The 14,299-nt window shown below is 45.3% G+C and overlaps 3 protein-coding genes across 3 annotated transcripts; all 3 read left to right on the top strand.

Annotated features, from left to right (window-relative positions):
• On the top strand, window positions 1-3,044 carry LOC134183743 (52 kDa repressor of the inhibitor of the protein kinase-like). Its single transcript, XM_062651339.1, has 2 exons — window positions 1-588; window positions 649-3,044. Exons 1-2 carry the CDS (start codon window positions 297-299, stop codon window positions 3,009-3,011), a joined length of 2,655 nt encoding a protein of 884 aa, XP_062507323.1. The 5' UTR covers window positions 1-296; the 3' UTR covers window positions 3,012-3,044.
• Window positions 3,045-7,644: 4,600 nt separating this feature from the next.
• On the top strand, window positions 7,645-10,589 carry LOC134195932 (52 kDa repressor of the inhibitor of the protein kinase-like). Its single transcript, XM_062665053.1, has one exon. It carries the CDS (start codon window positions 7,937-7,939, stop codon window positions 10,457-10,459), a length of 2,523 nt encoding a protein of 840 aa, XP_062521037.1. The 5' UTR covers window positions 7,645-7,936; the 3' UTR covers window positions 10,460-10,589.
• A 1,619-nt stretch (window positions 10,590-12,208) lies between these two features.
• Window positions 12,209-14,297, top strand: LOC134195835 (uncharacterized protein K02A2.6-like). Its single transcript, XM_062664956.1, has 2 exons — window positions 12,209-14,239; window positions 14,280-14,297. Exons 1-2 carry the CDS (start codon window positions 12,317-12,319, stop codon window positions 14,295-14,297), a joined length of 1,941 nt encoding a protein of 646 aa, XP_062520940.1. The 5' UTR covers window positions 12,209-12,316.
• Window positions 14,298-14,299: the final 2 nt, after the last annotated feature.

Genomic DNA, 14,299 nt, shown 5'->3' with positions numbered 1-14,299 from the left:
TCTATTCCCTTCAGTAGCGTAGCTCAAGAGGTTTCCAGGGGGTCTGGAAACCCCCCAAGCAACAGCCGTCTAATATCAACTCATTGTCTTACGTCACACCTTCTCCCGTACAGTTTTTGATATAGATTCGGCAGTGATTCCTGTGGTGTACTGTACACCCTACATACGCTCCGTGACCGGCAAGGACGTCAAGGCACGCCTAACGCGCGCTAGTGTTCCAACTTTGCACGTGGCGGGCACCTTTCCTAGTCTCCTGACACGTGAAGAGAGGGAATTTCCGAAAGTGACTGTGGACAATGAAGAGGCGTTCTAAAGACCAACTGACCATCAGTGCTCTCTTTGAAGCTGCTAGAAAGAGATCTCGAGGCGGGGACCCCACTCAAGAGAGTGTAGATTCTGAGCGGGCATCGTCGCATTCCATCAATTTGGAACTGAACCCAATGACAAGTGAAGCATATGAAACTGCAGACCTCAGTATAGAAGTCACTGGATCTGGTGGCAGCGGGGATCATGTAAGCGATCGTGTTGAAGTGCTTGCATTTGTCAATGGGGATGAACGTGATCCTGCTGAAGCCTGCAGAGCGATTAGTGAGTGTACTGCAGTCGGCGGCTGTACAGTAATAAATAGTGTATCGTATGATGTCGTAGGAAACGATGTTGGAGAACTGGTAGATCCAAACAAACTGCAGGATGATACAAAGCTCTCCTTGCTGTTGGGTCATTTTGTTCCAGACAGCCACTTTCCGTTTCCTCCTCGGCAAGAGAAGAAGAGTGGGCGAGATACCAAGCGCTATTTTCAATTACAATGGCTTGAAAAGTATAACTGGCTAGTTTATTCTCCAAGCCAAAATGGTGGATATTGTCTACCTTGTGCACTTTTCAGCACTGATCAATCAACAGGCCAGCTCTGCAAACAAGCAATGGTAAAGTTCACCAAAGCGTCTGAGACCCTTAGAAAGCATGACCAACAGGAATGTCATAAGGTCTGCTGTACCAGGGCCAGCCATTTCATTGCAACCAGGAGACATGGTCAGGCAAATATTCTTCAGCTTGTCGTAGACCAAGGGAGTAAGCAAAAACAGGAAAATATAGCCAAGCTTTGTGCCTTGATCAAGACTGTAGAGTTTTGTGGACGCCAGAACATTTCTTTGCGTGGCCACAGAGAGAAAGGATTTACTTGGGACCCCAACGAACAGTTAGCATGTAATCCTGGAAACTTTCTAGCTCTATTGCGTTTTCGTGTGGACGCAGGTGATGAACACTTGTTGAGGGACTTCCATATGTCTCAGTCTGCTCGAGGACTACGTGCGTCTTACCTGAGCCCAACAATACAGAACGAGTTGATTGAGTGCTGTGGGAAGGTTATACAAGAAGACATATTGAGAGATGTCAGAAAAGCACCATTTTTCTCAGTGTGTGCAGACGAATCTGCTGATGCCAGCAACCAAGAACAGTTGCCCCTGGTTCTTCGTTTCGTCGATGAGTCTGGACTCATTCGTGAAGAGTTGGCTGAATTTCTCTGTTGCTCTGATGGCACCACCGGGCTAGCTTTAGCTAATCTGCTACTGACCACAATGACGGAAATGGGCTTGCAGCCAAAAGAGAAGCTTCGTGGACAAGGCTACGACGGTGCAGGGAATATGGCTGGACCTTTGCAGGGTTGTGCAAGCAGAGTAACTGCAGAATGCCCAAAAGCGCTGTACCTCCATTGCAGTGCACATTGTCTCAACCTGTGTATAATAAGGCTAAGCAAACTGCCTTTCATCCAGTCTATGTGGTCATCATTGTTAGACGTCAACATCTTTTTCAAATATTCACCAAAGCGTGCTCATGCTATGGCTGAGATAGTTCATGAATGGCGTCAAGGAGAGGGTGGCGACTCAAAGAAAAAGTTGGTTGATTTGTGCAAAACAAGGTGGGTAGCGCGACATGCAGCCCTTGTCGTGTTTGCTGAGCTTTATCCAGCTGTTTTAACGACGTTGGAGACAATCAGCAGAAACAGGGGTGGAACAGTTACATGGAACGCTACTAGCTCCTCCTCTGCTACATCTCTCCACAATAACCTAACCCAGTTCCGATTTCTTGCAACATTTGTGATAACATCAAAATTGATGGCTGCAATTCAAAGCCTAACATCAAGTCTCCAAGAGAAAGCCACAGATGTTGCAAAGGCTTACAAACACGTCGCTAGAGTCATCTCCGTTCTTCAAGATATGCGGGACAACATCAACGACAGGCATGGTGAATGGTGGACAGACGTTCAGGCTTTGTGTCTGAAGACTGGAGTGCAAGAGAGTCTCCCAAGATATTGCAGTAGGCAGACGTACCGTGGGAACATTCCAGCGCAAACGCCAGTTGACTACTATCGCCTGAACGTGAGTATACCGCTACTAGATGACATTATTTCGCAAATGAATATCCGGTTTGGAAACCTTCAACAACTAGCTATGAAAGGAATGTCATTTATGCCGACGATTTTGCTACGTGATGCTTCAGCCAAAGCAGATATTCTTGAATTTGGAAAGGCATATCAAAGTGATTTTCCTACTGCGAGTCCGAACTTGGATGCGCTGTCTGCAGAAATTGACTTGTGGATTGCCATACTGAAATCACTGCCCATTTCAGAGCACCCCGCTACTGTAGCAGAAGCGTTGCGTTTGGCAATGGGTAATCCACTAATTCCAACTGTGTCGAGGCTATTGCGCCTTGTCTGCACCTGGCCTGTGACGTCCTGTGAGTGCGAGCGGTCTATAAGTGCTCTCAATCGCGTCAAGACATCTCTCCGGGCATCCATGTCGCAGATCCGATTCAACGGACTTGTCATGCTGCATGTCCATTACAACAGGAAGTTGTCACACTTGGACGTGATCCGCTTATTTTCTGCCAGGAACCCGAGAAAGATTATTCTCCCAAACTTTGGAGAGCCATACTCAGACAGTGAACTAGCTAACACTTTTGTACTGGATACTGATTCACCAGAAGACACGTGGGACACTGAGCTAGACAGCTAAATGACTTAGTTTACAATTTTGAAGTTGTGTGAAACGTTTACGCTATTATCATATTCACTACAGATATCAAGCTCGTAAGATTTGGAAACCCCTCTGGAAACCCTTGAGCTACGCCCCTGCCCTTTGCAGACTTAGAAACTACTTCAGCAGACTTAGAAGCCTCTCTGTCTAGCCAAAGGGAACTTCCTCTACTAGATTCACCTGATGTTGCAGTAAGTAGAGTACTAGCTGTATTTGTGTGAGGTGTATGTGAATGCATGAATGCATAATGCACTAACTGGTTACTCAATAGTTCGTTGAATAGTTTTTAATTAAGTTTGAATTTTTATTGTGCAGGTCACACTGGAGCATAACAAATCAAGAAGGCGTAAGCATCTACAATTGCAGTCACCTTGGCGTGGGCAGTGCGCTAAAAGAATTGCCAAAAGAAAATACCCATCACTGGCAAAATCTGTCACTGGATCATCGAGGACAAATCCCTTTGTCATTTCAGCAATTTGCAATCAAAATTAGACGAGAAATGCAGTCTTTATGTGCAAGGCAGCAAACCAGTATGATTGGCTCCTCAATTGAAGGCATTGAGAACTTCAACTGAGAAGCAGTGTGGCATGAGTTTTCAACACATGTTCCCACTCTTGCGATGATATTACAGCAGTTATCCACCCATGAGTCTGATTGGCTGTATGCTGCTCAAGAAAAAGGTCTCAGAAAATGTATTTGTTTCACAAAGCCACATCTGTTTTTTGTATGGGAACGGAGCAAGCAAACAGGCAATAATAGAGTCAATAAATGGAATCAATACTATAATAATTACTATCTTCTATTTAGGTATCACACAATTGCCTACATCGTCTCATGCTTTGCATGCCATATAGATATACCTTAAGTTTGGTCGACATGGCTTGTGAGACATATGTCCCCGTATTGGAATGGCGAGATAGCATGAAAGAACTCTTGGATTCTTCCCTACCTGTAACTATAATGTCAGCTACCTTCCGCGTGCAGTATATATATTTAGTTATAGCAGTTTTTGGATGCCATTAATAGTTTGATCCCAGGCAAACAGCAGTGTTGCACATGCAAAATCCGAACATCTTAATGTCAGACCACAGTGAAGATGAAGTCGAAGAAGATAAAACTATATCATCCCTCGCATTATCAGACTCATCGAGTCCAGTCATAGCCAGCGATGATGGGACTGACATGGAACTGAGTGATGATCTAGATGACAATTACGCTGATGATAATCTTGCTGAATCTATTCCATCTGAAGATGTGGATTTAGCTGGTGTGACTGAGAAACGTGGAGAAATGTTGTCCTACAAGCTTGTGGGTTACAACTTAGATAAGTACGTTCGAAGGTCTTTCCAGTGTATGGATAGAACAAAAGGAAGTCACTCTTATGGTGTCACAGATCGAGTCAGCATTGCTGGGGTGTCGTTTCAGCATTGCCAACAGTTTGTGAGTGTTGACTTGATACTACCTTCATCATCTGATTTGAATATACTGAGGAGAGACTTTCGAATTCTTGTATCAAGGTGCTTTAATCATACAACACATATAAACACATTTTATTCTTGCATCAACTATGTATTGTGTGTGTTCTTTAGAATCCTTGTTCAACATATGAGAAAATCTAATAATCAAAGGAAAGATGATGTCTGGCGCATTGCATCAAGCCATCCATACAAAGGAAATGTCACAAAAGTCATATGTGGTCAGAGATCCTTCAACTAAAACTATAGCTTAACTTATGATAGTTAACGTTATGAATATACTATTACATACATGGTATCAATAGCAATGATCACTGGCTGACTGCCGGGACATATGAATAGATATATAGAATGTGTCCCCGTGGGAAGATGGATAGGAGGGGAATATACAGATGCTTACAAACACACTCTTTGTCTATACCCTTAGGTCCCCTTGGATATCCAGTTCCCCAGTGAAATGCAATTAGACGAACTGTGCCACATCATGGAGAAGTTACATACATATGTCCATACTGTCGCAGTAACCAAAGCATGTGTGCTACAGAAGAGACTATGGTCAGAAAATTCAATGATTTTCAACTCTGAAGATCTTCTTTGGAGGGGACCAGTTGACTGTAGCTAGAGCCAGAGGAGCACAACAACTAAGAGCCAATGATTTCAATGCTGTCCTACGCCTTGATGGTGTCATTCCAACGATTGAAGACTGGCAGGCTCAGCAAGCTCTTATGAAGGTATAATTATGTGTATTCAATAGTCTTGTGTCTTCTACTGTATGCCAATGCAAACTGACCATAAAAAAGTCATGCCATTAATATTGTTCTTGCATGCTTGCATGCTCTACTTTTCTATATTAATAACTTTATTTCCAGGTTATATGGCAACAACTTTACTCAAAACCATCTGCCTTTAAACAACACATAGGAACCTTGTACCAACTGAAGGCTATTACTAATCGCTCATCAGTTCCAGGTGACCCAGCAGACAACATGAAAGAAGCGGAGGACTTCTTGCTTGCAGTTACGCATGCTCATATTGTTGCTGCTGCAAAAGCTGCATTCCCTACGATAGCTGACAAGCCTTGTGATCAACCTATAGCTGATGTTGCTGGCAGACAACTGCCATGATAACGATTACAAATATGCACGTGAGCCGTCAACTGTCAGTCTTCTTTGGCATGGGTTTCGTGATGTTATCAAAGAAGGGGATGGACAAAGAATTCTGACATACCTGAAGTTCTGGCTGATGCTCTTCCATGCCTCTAAGAAAAGAAATCAGACTGTTGAAGCTCTCAAACAGAATCAATTACTGTCAGAGGCACATAGAACTCAGCTGCTATGGTCAAGAACAGTGAACACTCTGGGGCGACAGGGAGGCAATGTACCTTGTGATCCCACATGGAACATCTGAATAGGATGTTCAAACAAGAAATTCGACATCTTGGGTCCAACCTTACAAGATCCGCCATGGTACGATGTGGAAAGTCTTTGTCCGTCGTAAACAACATATGTCAGCTATTCGAGTCTGAGCTAACATTGGCGCCAGAACGACAGACATTTTATCCGTCATTTGACAAAGATTATCGGTTGATACTTAACACGTTGGAAGAAACTAATGTCTTTGTTCCGAACCCATCTTCACAGCCCAGACAATCTCTGTCTGTAAAGTGGTCGGAAGACCTTCTCCAGAAATCTACCAAGGAGGAACTGATGGCTTCGAATACAGACCATGTACTTCAAAATTAGTGTGGTTTGTCTACTGTTCTGTATTCATAGATAAGCATATAACACCTTCCTCTGGCTCCAGAATGCATTCAATGACGCTTTCGAATGCGTCATTTGCAAGGACAGCCGTCCGACTCCACCCTTGATAGACAACAGCTGCTGTAAATCAATAGTCGCCTGCAAGGTCTGCGTTGCACACTGGTATGGCGGTAGGCTAGAGTGTCCAGCCGGTCAAGCTAGTGCTTGAACGCAATCGTCCTAAATGCGGAACGGCTGGAGCAGCAGCACACACGTTTCAACTGCACGGAGTCGACAACGTGCTCAAAGCCATTGGAGATGCCACCCGCTTTCGCTCTTTCCAAGACGTCGCACCTCTAGCTAGCGATCGTAGCCCTTCCCCTGATGTCTATCTACACCATTGACGATTAGTGTTACAGTTAGAACCGTAGAACGTTACATCAATTAGGTAAACAATTAGCTAATTGCTACCTCTAGTATCGCGATAGCAAACCATAGAGTAATAATAGCCCAATGTTGTGTTGAGTTTACGGAATCTATAGTACGCCAGTAATTTACAGTTTGAGGATGTTACCGTAAGGAGTCTCTAGAGTTTGAGGTTGTTACCTGTTATTTGTTACAAGAATAAAATTTACTAAAAACCGTTAAAGAGCAGTGAAACGTCGGTGTACTTCCCGCCAGATGTCCGACGGGTATGGTCATTAGACATATGCATGCATGTACGAAGCACAGAAATTGAATCGAGAGTGGTAGTTAGTATATGCAATGTAGAGAAGGAGAAGTAAGAAATAGAACAGTGAACAATTGCTATTTAATTCAGTGTGGCCTTCCAGTATCATACGCATGCGCCAATACTTGTTTCACAGCGAACCCACAGCGGACCCACAGCGAACCACAGGGAATCGACAGCGCTTCGAAAGCAAATTGTAGTGAAAACCCGCGTGTTGAAAACGAATCCATCGCCATTTTGCTGTGAATTCGCGGTGGATACGTCGCGCAGATGCAAAACGTCGCTTACTGATCACTGTCAAACATCTTGCGAGGGGTCAATCAGATACGAATCATACCAAACAGTGGACATCCCTAGTTGGAGCAGTGCTCACACGGCAGCGGCTGCGGCAGTTCAAGCCCAAGTGTGCGAAGCTTAAAATCACAGGCACGGCTGGAAGCAAACCAGAAGACGAGAGAGGCGCTACAAATCAAAGATTCACACAAGGACAGCGGCAAGTAGAATAGATATTGAATGGCACTTGAATTGCGGTGCATGTAAACGTGCATTGTTTAAAGGAACATTTCGGTCACACGCGTTAGTAAACTGCGCCCCGCATACACCTTTGATTGTTGGTTACCAACAATCAAATTGAGACATTTCAGGGGCGTACGCAGAGGGGGTTCGAGGGGGTTCGGACGAACCCCCTCTAGGCGCTAGGTAATGGCGGAATTCGAATTAGGCAATGCCGCATGAGCGCAACTACACAGCACCATTACATATGGGGACAGCAGAAGACACAACGAGACTCCCGATTTTGGATACATTGAAATTATCTGTAAAAAATAATATAAATCTATAAAGTAGTACAGCACTTAACTTTTCGGCGCGCCTATTACTGGATCTACAAGGCCGAGATGAAGTTTATGTAACTCATGCGCTTGCACGGTGTTGATTACGGTTCTCCGAGGACAAGCTAAAATGGCGCATCAACAGAGCATTGCAGCGTTCTTCCGTGCGGCTCATAAAAGGCCATCAAGCGAAGCTGGTCGACTCGATGCGGGCGGTGAGCAACATAATGATCGTGAGGACTGCCAGCCACCGAACCGACGGCCACGGCTTTGCTCTGTGTTGACTGAGGAAAGCAACAGCCACCCGACGTCAAATCTAGACACTCAGGTCCAAGACACGGTGAGGGAGAATGCCACGACGTGCACGGATTTCGTTGGTCGCCCATTTGACGTAGGTCTCACTATCAAGATTGGAATGTCAGTCAAAGAAGTGTCCACAGCCGTTTCAGCGCTTTCCGGAGGTGAGAAGTACAAATTACTCTTTAGGCATACTTCGCCGCCTACCGTACTGCCTTCTACTCGTTCGTATGGCTGTAACCGCAAGTTTAACACGGATTGGCTTACTAAATACTCGTGGCTAGTCTACAGCCCAGCCAATGATGCTGTGTATTGTGCACCATGCGCTCTGTTGTGTTCAGAGAAGACTCGTGCTGACAAAGGCCTCTTTGTAAACGTGCCTTTTCGCAACTGGGTGAAGCTGAGCGAGTCGCTGGCAGCTCATGCAAAACACACGTATCATGCTCACTGCATGGACGAAGCAGATACATTCAGAGCAGTTGTAGATAACCCTGATTCTAGACTTGATGTTATGGTACGCACGGTACTGCAAGATCGCTTGACCACAAATAAGCATATTTTGCAACAGATAGTTCGTGCCATACTGTATTTGACGAAACAAGGATTAGCACTGCGTGGACACCGAGAAGGGATTTCATCCAGCAGTAATCCTGGAAATTTCTTGGCATTGCTTAAGAACCAAGCTGCTAATGATGCAGTCTTGAAGAAGCACCTGGAACAGCCCTTGGCACGGAATGGTACATACCTGTCACCAAGGTCACAGAATGATATAATGGGTATTATCGGTTTTGACATTATTCGCGCAAAAATTGTTGAGGAAGTGAAAGAGGCCAAGTTTTATGCTGTGTTGGCAGATGAAATTTCCAGTCACAATGTGGAACACTTGGCTGTTTGCCTGAGGTTTGTAGATGCGTCTGGTGAGATACGAGAAGAATTTGTTTCATTCGTAAAAATGGTACGAGTTCGTGCTGTTGATATTGAACAGGCTATCACTGGACTTCTGACAAACCTTGGTCTTTCACTTGAGGATCTCCGTGGACAGGGTTATGATGGAGCGTCAACAATGAGTGGAGAGAAGTCAGGTGTTCAGAGAAGAATTCTAGACAAGCAGCCAAAGGCAGTATACACTCACTGTTCCGGTCATTCCCTCAACCTTGTAATAGCACAAGCCTGTGCAGAGCCATGCGTCCGAAATTGTATTTCTGTCATCAAGGCCATCACTCTTTGGATTAGAGCATCACCAAAGAGGGAAGGTCTACTAAAGCAAGTATGTGAAAGGCAACAGCAAGCTGGAGCAGCACATGGCTCTCCTCTGCTTAATGTTTGTATAACCAGATGGGTGGAGAATATTGATGGGTGGCAGCGCTTCATGCAGTGTCATCCATACCTAGTAGAGCTGTGCGAAGTAATAATTTATGGGAGTAGACACTACGCCATGTTTAGTGACGGATTCTCTGCTGATGACAAGAAGGATGCGGTTGCGCATTTAAAGTCCTTGGAATCCTTCTCTTTTATTTATGCAATGGTTGTTTTGCACCGTACGCTCTCGTACGTTCGAGAACCCATTAAAAGGTTGCAGGGAGTTTCTCAAGATCTCTACTCTGGCTTGATGATGATAGAAGATTGTCAGAAAGAGCTTCTTAGCATACGTTTCAACGCAGATGAACTGACTGCATTTTCAGACAGAATTTACAACCACAGTTGCTGCCTTGCTGCTAAGTCTGATATTGCTCCAGTTGTGCCCAGAACTTGCCAACGGCAGCAGCATCGTTCTAATTATCAATGCTCTGATCCCAAGCAGTACTTTAAAGTTACAGTTCTCCTGCCCTTTTTAGATCATTTGCTTGCAGACTTGAAAGCCCGATTTGCAAAGCATGTGCAGAAAGTTGCTAGACTACAATCACTCCTGCCGTCTTCTATCAGTGAAACATCATCTTTTCAGGACATTGAAGAGGCTGTAATATTCTACAGTGCTGACTTGCCGAACCCTGACATTGTTGATGAGGAATTTGTTCGTTGGAAGAGAAAATGGCTCAACATTCCTCCGCAGTCTCGTTCCCAATCTCTGAAAGACTGCCTGGCTCCTGGTGTCTGCACAATGCCAAACCTGCGTGTCCTTATGCAGCTTTTTGCAACACTGCCTCTGAGCACTTGTTCCTGTGAGCGATCCGGTTCTGCTCTGCGACGGCTCAACACCTACCTGCGCAGCACTCAGAGTGAAGACCGTCTTGCTGCTGCAGCTCTCATCCACGTCAACTACGCTACACCTGTTGATATTAACCACGTCTGCAAACTGTTTATGCAGAAACATCCACGTAGAATTGAAGCACCTAGTATGCTGTTTGATAACTCTTGATGTTGAGCAAGTTATTTGCTTTCTAATAGTTTCATTTACCCAAGTAACAGCTAGTCTCACAGCACGTATTGCTAAGATTAAAGAAGGTCATGGTGTGTTTGACTGCCAAAAATAGAACAGTTGTAATCAAGTTGTGAACCCCCCTTGGATAATTCCTGCGTACGCCCCTGTAAGTTACGAACCCCCTCTAGAGAAATCCTGCGTACGCCCCTGCATTTGACGCATTCTCAGAACAAACTATGCTTACGCATGCTTTTAACTGACTAAATGATAAATTCTATCAGACGCGTCTGTAACATTTTCGATCTGGACTCCAACTTAGCTACCCTAGATCACAGTTTGTCTAACGTGCAGTTTGGTTCAATAGCTCAAACACTTATGCACAACTTACTCATACTTATCCGGCGGGCAACGATTTATAGCGTAACGCCGAAGATGTTTTCTAGCCATCACGTGTAACATCACGTGACATCGACAGCATATCTGCTACTGTTGTAAGGCTTCCTTACCTGATTCCGCGGAAGCGCGGCGGACGACGAAACAGGTCTGGATGCCGATGCCGCTCGCCTTCGGATCCTTTTGTTAGTGTCCGTGCGCGACAAACGAGGTACGAACAACTGACTTTTTTTAAAAGATTCTCTGTCTCTTAGTGTTCGTGTGCGACAAACGACGTATGAACAGCTGACTTCGATATAAGATTCTCTGTCTCTTCGGAGTATGACCAGCGTTGTCTTGCATTTTCTGTCAATTTATGAAAGTTGCAAGTTAGTAACGACATTTTCAAGTTCTCTAGTGTAGTCCATTGTGAAATTTTATGTGTAGAAGTAGAAGAAGCGACTCTGCAGATCGAATTGCAAGTGACAACTCATTGGAAGACTCAAGGACAACTCCAGACTTGGGAGGAGATGACACTTCTAGCATGTTCATGCAACAGACATTTGGTATCACGTACTGTGGTAAAATTAACTAATTTTAGTAGTAGCTAATCAAGATTTGCTGCTATTCCTCAGTTACTGTAATGGACACATATAGCTGGGTAGGTTGCATTGTGTTGAGTTGGGCGAGGCGGACGCATGCGCTGAACTGGACCTCGTGTAAGTATAGCAGATTCTAGTGCTATAGCGTATCTATCTATATCAGAGACATCCGAGCATTACAGTTACCTCTACACAATCAGACACCGACAGAGTTTGGGTTCTGTACAAACAATCAAACAGAAAGACTTCTTTACCAAGTTGTATGATGCTTTGTACCTGCAGATTTCTATATATAACATCTACAATTTTTCAATAGCCAAGAGTAAACAGAAATACACTTTGAGGAAACAGAGGACACCCATCTAAGCTCCCTGGAGTCTAAAAGTGATTCTACTGAGTGGGTGATCAAAGAGAAACGTGTTTGAGCTCAGAACAGTATGTTCCAATGCTCACTTTACATGCATTTCCCTTAGGAAATATTTTATCATCTAGCCATGAATTGCTGTTGTCTTTTCTCATTGACTCAGACTCAGCTGATGAGTAATATGAACCTGATAGGTAAGAAATCGCAAGCCTGAACTGCGTGCGTTGTAGTAAAATGTCTTTCACGTGTATCTCCATAGTGAAGAATCAGGATATGAGAATGACTCAATGATTGACGAACTAGATGTAAGCTTTCTAGATGATCCAGTCATGGCAGATGTTGCTTCCAAAGAAGCCCCACAGATTGTGACAGGCAGTAGAGATAGTAAGTGTAGAGTAGTGGCCCGGCATATCCGGGGAACAGCAGTTGTGTAGCCGGGTACTGTACTTGTGCAACGGACGTGAGACTGGAAGTCTAACAGAGTATTACCGTGAGTACACAACACTGGCGACGAGGATGGTCGATCAAGAACCACAAGCTAGCAACGGCAGAGCACAGATAGCAGACGCACCCCGTGGACCACTGCTAGGGAAGCCGAGTCGCTACGTTCCGGGAGGAGATTGGCCAAGCTATACGGAACAGATGGATTTCTTCTTCGTGGCTAATGGTGTGTCAAACGCGCAGCACAAGAAAGCAATCTTGCTGACGAATGTTCCCACAGAAACATTCCAATTGATCAAGGACCTGTTGGCGCCAACACCACCTAGCGACGGCGGCGTCACATATGAACAGATCGTACAGGTGGTAAAGGACCACGTCAAGCCCGAACAATCTCCTCTCGTGAGTCGTTATGAATTTGACACTAGGGTGCGTAAATCTACGGAGTCGGTGAGTGATTTTGTCAAAGTCCTCAGGCACCTAGCAGCAAAGTGCAAATTCCACGATGACCAAAGAAATGAGCGTCTCAGAGACAGATTCATAGCGGGTATCAAAGATGATCGGATGTTGAGGACGCTATTAGGAGAGACGTTGACGGACCTTACGTTTGACAAAGCCGTACAACGTTGTGTGGCAATGGAGCAAGCCAGTAGGGATGTGGAGACGCTCAGAGGAGAGGCAGGACTCCAACCACGACCACACGAAGACACGGTCGGGATGGCTGAGGTTCATCAAATGACAACGGGATCAACCACATGTTATCGATGCGGAGGAGCACATGAAGCCAGAGAGTGTCGATTTAGAACAGCTACATGTTTTCGTTGTCAAAAACAAGGACATGTACAAAGGATGTGCAGGACCAAACCAGGTCCAAGAAAAGAAGTCCAATCTGACAAGGGACCAATTCGGAAGGAAAATAAGAAGAAACCAGCGATGAAATGCCTGGAAGCATGGGAGAAGGAGGAACATAGTGAGAGTGACAGTGACTTGTACAACTTGTTCAGTCTTGGCAGAAACCACGCCATGGAGGTACAGGTGCAAATTGAACGGAAACCCATTGTCATGGAATTAGACACTGGGGCGGCCGTATCAGTCATAAGTCATGAGGAATACAAGAGGAAACTAAGACAGCAGGTCTCCATCAAAGAGACAGATCTGTTGCTGCACACGTATACTGGAGAGACCGTCAAACCAATGGGAGTGTGCACAGTGAACGTAGAACATAATCACCAGAAACAACAGTTGCCCTTGTATGTACTACCCGGAAAAGGGCCAGCTCTTTTGGGACGAGAATGGCTGAAAGCCATCCGACTGCAATGGTCACTCCTCCATCTGAACGCAACTCAAGAACTAGAAGACCTGCTAGCACGACACCCCAATGTGTTTGGATTGGGGTTGGGGCGCATGAAAGGCATCAAGGCCCGAATAGCGTTGCGGAGTGACAGCACACCACGTTTTTGGAAGGCAAGACCGGTGGCTTTCGCGAGGAAGAAAGCCGTGGAGCAAGAACTAGATAGGCTGGAGTCTGAGGACGTGATAGAACGGGTACAGCACAGCGAGTGGGCGGCGCCAATAGTTACTCCTGTCAAGAAAGGAGGCAACGTTCGGATTTGCGGCGATTTTAAAGTGACCGTTAACCCACAGCTAGAGATAGACACCTACCCACTCCCTCGAATTGAGGAGATTTATGCAGGCTTGGGAGGAGGGAAACACTTCACAGTCATCGACCTGAAGCAAGCCTACTTGCAAATGGAGCTGCAAGAAGACTCCCAGTTGGCAATGACCATCAACACCCATAGGGGCCTGTATCGGTTCAAGCGCCTACCGTTCGGAGTAGCTTCAGCCCCAGCAATATGGCAACGAGCGATGGAACAAGTTCTGATGGGAATACCGGGCACCAGATGCTACCTGGACGATATCATCATCACGGGCCACACCCTAGAAGACCACTTGACCAACTTGGAGATGGTTCTTCATCGGCTGGAGGAGTATGGCTTGAAGGCTAACAAAGGGAAGTGCAAGTTCTTGAGCGATTCCGTAGAATATTGTGGCCACATAATA

The sequence above is a fragment of the Corticium candelabrum genome, chromosome 1 (assembly GCF_963422355.1).
Source record: "Corticium candelabrum chromosome 1, ooCorCand1.1, whole genome shotgun sequence".
Taxonomy (NCBI): Eukaryota; Metazoa; Porifera; class Homoscleromorpha; order Homosclerophorida; family Plakinidae; genus Corticium; species Corticium candelabrum.
This window is presented reverse-complemented; position numbering and strand designations above follow the sequence as displayed.